General features: G+C 59.2%; 1 protein-coding gene and 1 long non-coding RNA gene across 2 annotated transcripts in view; one reads left to right on the forward strand and one right to left on the reverse strand.

Annotated features, from left to right (window-relative positions):
- Window positions 1-1,266, forward strand: part of JUND (JunD proto-oncogene, AP-1 transcription factor subunit) — a 2,285-nt gene extending 1,019 nt beyond the window's left edge. Inside the window, exon 2 of the mRNA XM_032267902.1 lies at window positions 1-1,266. This exon is cut by the window's left edge and continues 28 nt beyond it. Within this exon, the coding sequence (XP_032123793.1) occupies window positions 1-566 (566 nt within the window). The 3' untranslated portion in view covers window positions 567-1,266.
- LOC116542768 overlaps window positions 1-4,198 on the reverse strand; it is a 16,395-nt gene that overhangs the window by 3,258 nt on the left and 8,939 nt on the right. The window lies entirely within an intron of this gene.

Consider the following 4,198-nt stretch of genomic DNA (forward strand, 5'->3'; position numbering starts at 1 on the left):
CCGCCGCCGCCGCGGCCGCCGGCGGGCCCTCGGGCACGGCCGCGGGCTCCGCGCCCCCCGGCGAGCTGGCCCAGGCGGCGGCCGCGCCTGAGGCGCCCGTCTACGCGAACCTGAGCAGCTACGCGGGCGGCGCCGGGGGCGCGGGGGGCGCCGGGACGGTCGCCTTCGCCGCCGAGCCCGTGCCCTTCCCGCCGCCGCCGCCCCCGGGCGCGTTGGGGCCGCCGCGCTTGGCTGCGCTCAAGGACGAGCCACAGACGGTGCCCGACGTGCCGAGCTTCGGCGAGAGCCCGCCGCTGTCGCCCATCGACATGGACACGCAGGAGCGCATCAAGGCGGAGCGCAAGCGGCTGCGCAACCGCATCGCCGCCTCCAAGTGCCGCAAGCGCAAGCTGGAGCGCATCTCGCGCCTGGAGGAGAAAGTGAAGACCCTCAAGAGCCAGAACACGGAGCTGGCGTCCACGGCGAGCCTGCTGCGCGAGCAGGTGGCGCAGCTCAAGCAGAAAGTCCTCAGCCACGTCAACAGCGGCTGCCAGCTGCTGCCCCAGCACCAGGTGTCCGCGTACTGAGTCCGCGCGCGGGGCGCATGCGCGGCCACTTTCCCCGAGGGGCGGGCTCGCGGGGGGGTGTCGTGGGCGCCCCGGACTTGGAGAGGGTGCGGCTCTGGGGACCCCCCTTCCCCCGAGTGTACCCAGGAACTCAGAGAGGGTGCGGCCCCCGGGGATCCCCCCGAGGGTGCCCAGGACTCGAAAGGGGCGCCCCGGACTCGACAAGCTGGACCCCCTGCTCCCGGGGGGGCGAGCGCATGACCCCCCGCCCTCGCGCTGCCTGTCCTCCGCGCGGCCGCCCCGTGTTGCACAAACCCGCGCGTCTCGGCTGCCCCTTTGTACACCGCGCCGCGGAAGGGGCTCCGAGGGGGCGCAGCCTCAAACCCTGCCTTTCCTTTTCTTTTAACTTTTTTTTTTCTTTGGAAGAGAGAAGAACAGAGTGTTCGATTCTGCCCTATTTATGTTTCTACTGGGGAACAAACGTTGGTTGTGTGTGTGTGTGTTTTCTTGTGTTGGTTTTTTTAAAGAAATGGGAAGAAGAAAAAAAATTCTCCGCCCCTTTCCTCGATCTCGCTCCCCCTTCCGTTCTTTCGGCCGGCTCCCCCTCTCCCTTTTTGTTCTGTTTGTTTTTTGTTTTGTTTTGCTACGAGTCCACATTCCTGTTTGTAATCCTTGGTTCGCCCGCCCGGTTTTCTGTTTTCAGTAAAGTCTCGTTACGCCAGCTCGGCTCTCCGCCTCCTTCTTCCCCCACCGGGGCCTGGCGGGCTGGGCGGAGCCTGGCCCGCTTCCCCGCACGCCCCCGCCTCTCTCTCCTCCTCCTGTCCCCAGCTCCTCCCCTCGTTGGGAGGAAGCAAGGAGCGGGCGTCCGGGAGGGGCCCGCGCTTCTGGCGTGCAGCGAGCGCCCTCTAGACGCGCCGGGGCGCAGGGCCGGCTGATGTCCAGGTTGGGGTCTTTGACCGGCGTTTGGAACTAGCTAATGCCCCCTTGCCTTTGGGGAAGGAGAGATTTGGAGGTGGAAACGGCATAGCCCCAGCCCAAGGGAGGAAGGAAGGAAGGGGCAGAAACTTACAGAACTTTTTATTTAACCTTTTGGGCCTTGGTCTGCCTGTCTGTAAAATGGGGAGAACAGCCGAAAAACTTGCCCCATAAAGTTGTGACGATGAAGTGAGTTTCTGTTTACAGAGCAGTGCTTGGCTTACAGTGTAAACTTTTATTCTCATTTGGTGAATTGGGGGATGCTACGGCCCAGGACAAGCTGATGGACCCAGGACCAGGAGGAAGGTGGCACAGAAAGTATCTCCCTGAAGTTCGCTCCTACTCCCCACTTGGGGAAACCTAAGGTTCAGAGAGGTTGAGCAACTGGCTTGACGTCACACAGCCTTTTAAGGAGACTGTGCAGAGACAGCCCGACCTTGGCCTCTTCACTTCAGAGCCTTGACCCTAAGTTTCCTGCTTCTCGTGCCTGCTCTGGCCTTTGCTGTTAAGACCTTGAGCCTTGGGCTTCCAACTCATTGGGAGCCCCGAGGGATGTGAACATGAGGGGCCAAGGTCACACAGCAAGCAGGGCTGGTGGTCCTGTGTACCTGTCCAGCCCTGGTGGGGAAGGCCCCTGAATTGTACCCATTTTACAGATGATGAAACTTGCAGAGAAGGGCCTGTCCTTGGCCAGGGAGAGTCAGGCCTTCCCCCAGGAGCTATATTGGGCTTTATTTGTTTGCTTGAGACAGAGTCTCGCTCTGTCGCCCAGGCTGGAGTGCAGTGGCGCCATCTTGGCTCCCTGCAACCTCTGCCTCCTGGGTTCAAGCAATTCTCCTGCCCCAGCCTCCCAAATAGGTGGGATTACAGGTGCCCGCCACCATGCCCGACTAATTTTTTTTGTATTTTTAGTAGAGATGGGGTTTTATCATGTTGGCCAGGCTGGTCTCAAACTCCCGACCTCAAGTGATCTGCCTTCCAAAGTGCTGGGATTCCAGGCCTGAGCCCCCATGCCCAGCCAGGGTTTGGTTTTTAATTGTCACCTTGCCTTGTGGGAGGCCATGCAGACACTTCAGCGGGGCCTGAAGGAACCTGCTGAAGGGAATGATGCTGAGGTGGTAGAGCAACTAAGGCTCAGAGAGGTTGAGCAACTGGCTTGACGTCACACAGCCTTTTAAGGAGACTGTGCAGAGACAGCCCGACCTTGGCCTCCTCAATTCCAAAGCCTTGATCCCTCACTTCCAAAGTCCTTGACCCACAGGACAACGAGAATGACACCCCGGGGGCAGAGTGTCACTGGTAGGGAGACGGGGTCCCGGTGAGGTGCCATTTGGCATCTGTGTGACCCTTGGTGAATCCTCTTCCCCTAACGGCCTCCATATCCTGAGCTGTGAGATGGGTGTTTGTATCCAGAGTAACCTCGCTCAGGTCGGAATTCAGAACTGGGAGGTGCTCGGGGATTGAACAGTGATCACACTCAATGATGGTGTCTCTGTAGCCCCGAATTTATAGAGAAGGGGAGGCCCAGGGAGGTTTTGGGAATTGCCCAGTGTATATGGCAGAGCAGAGATTCGAGCCCGCCTCCCAGTGGTCTAAGGCAAGAGGCCTCTGAGGAACCTTGCAGAGAGGAGGAGGACGCTTTTTTTTTTTTTTTTTTACCGAGCTGAGACAAGGTTTCTTTCACTCAGGCTGGAGTGCAGCGGCGTGGTCTCAGCTCACGGCAGCCTCCGCATACTGAGTTCAAGCGACTCTCCTGCCTCAGCCACCAAAGTAGCTGGGATGACAGGTGTTTGCCGCCGTACTGGCTAATTTTTATATTACTAGTAGAGATGGGGTTTTGCCATGTTGCTCAGGCTGGTCTCGAACTCCTGAGCTCCAGCAGTCCTGAGCTCAAGCAGTCCACCCCGCCTTGGCCTCCCAAAGTGCTGGGATTACAGGTGTGAGCTGCCACACCTGGCCTCACCAGCATTTACTGACACCTAGGTGGTGCCCACTCCCTGGAGGCCAGCCCTCCAGCCCTCCAGTCTGATGGGGGCGTGAGGCAGGCATGAGTTGTGATACGCAGGGCTTTTTCGAAACCACAGATCTCATCCACTACTTGAAAACTTTCTGGAAAGAAGTCCTGACTGCAGCAGGCCCTGGGCTGGCCAGTGTCTCCCTTTGGGAACCTCTCCACCCAGATTCTCAATTCCTGCCCTCCTGGCCTCAGGGCCTTTGCACAGCTGCAGTGGTGGCTCTGTGCCAGCTACTCTCCCCCAGTCACCCAGCTGAGTGCCACCTCCCAACCTCAGCTGCACACTCTCCTCGGAAGCCTGTCCCCGGTAACCCGCAGGCTGGGCCAGCACCTCACTGGTTTCCCACAGCCTCCAGTTGCCCTGAGCACTCCCAGTTGTGTTTAGCTCGTTGACAGCACAGAAGGGACTTGTTCTGATGAAACACCCAAAGGACAGCCTGGACGAGGTGACCATGCCTGTAATCCCAGCACTTTGGGAGGCTGAGGCGGGCAGATCACCTGAGGTCAGGAGTTCGAGACCAGCCTGACCAATATGGAGAAACCTCATCTTAAAAAAAAAAAAAAGAATACAAAATTAGCCAGGCGTGGTGGCACATGCCTGTAATCCCTGCTACTCAGGAGGCTGAGGCAGGAGAATCGCTTGAACCCGGCAGGCGGAGGTTGC

The sequence above is a fragment of the Sapajus apella genome, unplaced genomic scaffold (genome assembly GCF_009761245.1).
Source record: "Sapajus apella isolate SASKATOON/1434 unplaced genomic scaffold, GSC_monkey_1.0 scaffold173, whole genome shotgun sequence".
NCBI classification, from domain to species: Eukaryota; Metazoa; Chordata; class Mammalia; order Primates; family Cebidae; genus Sapajus; species Sapajus apella.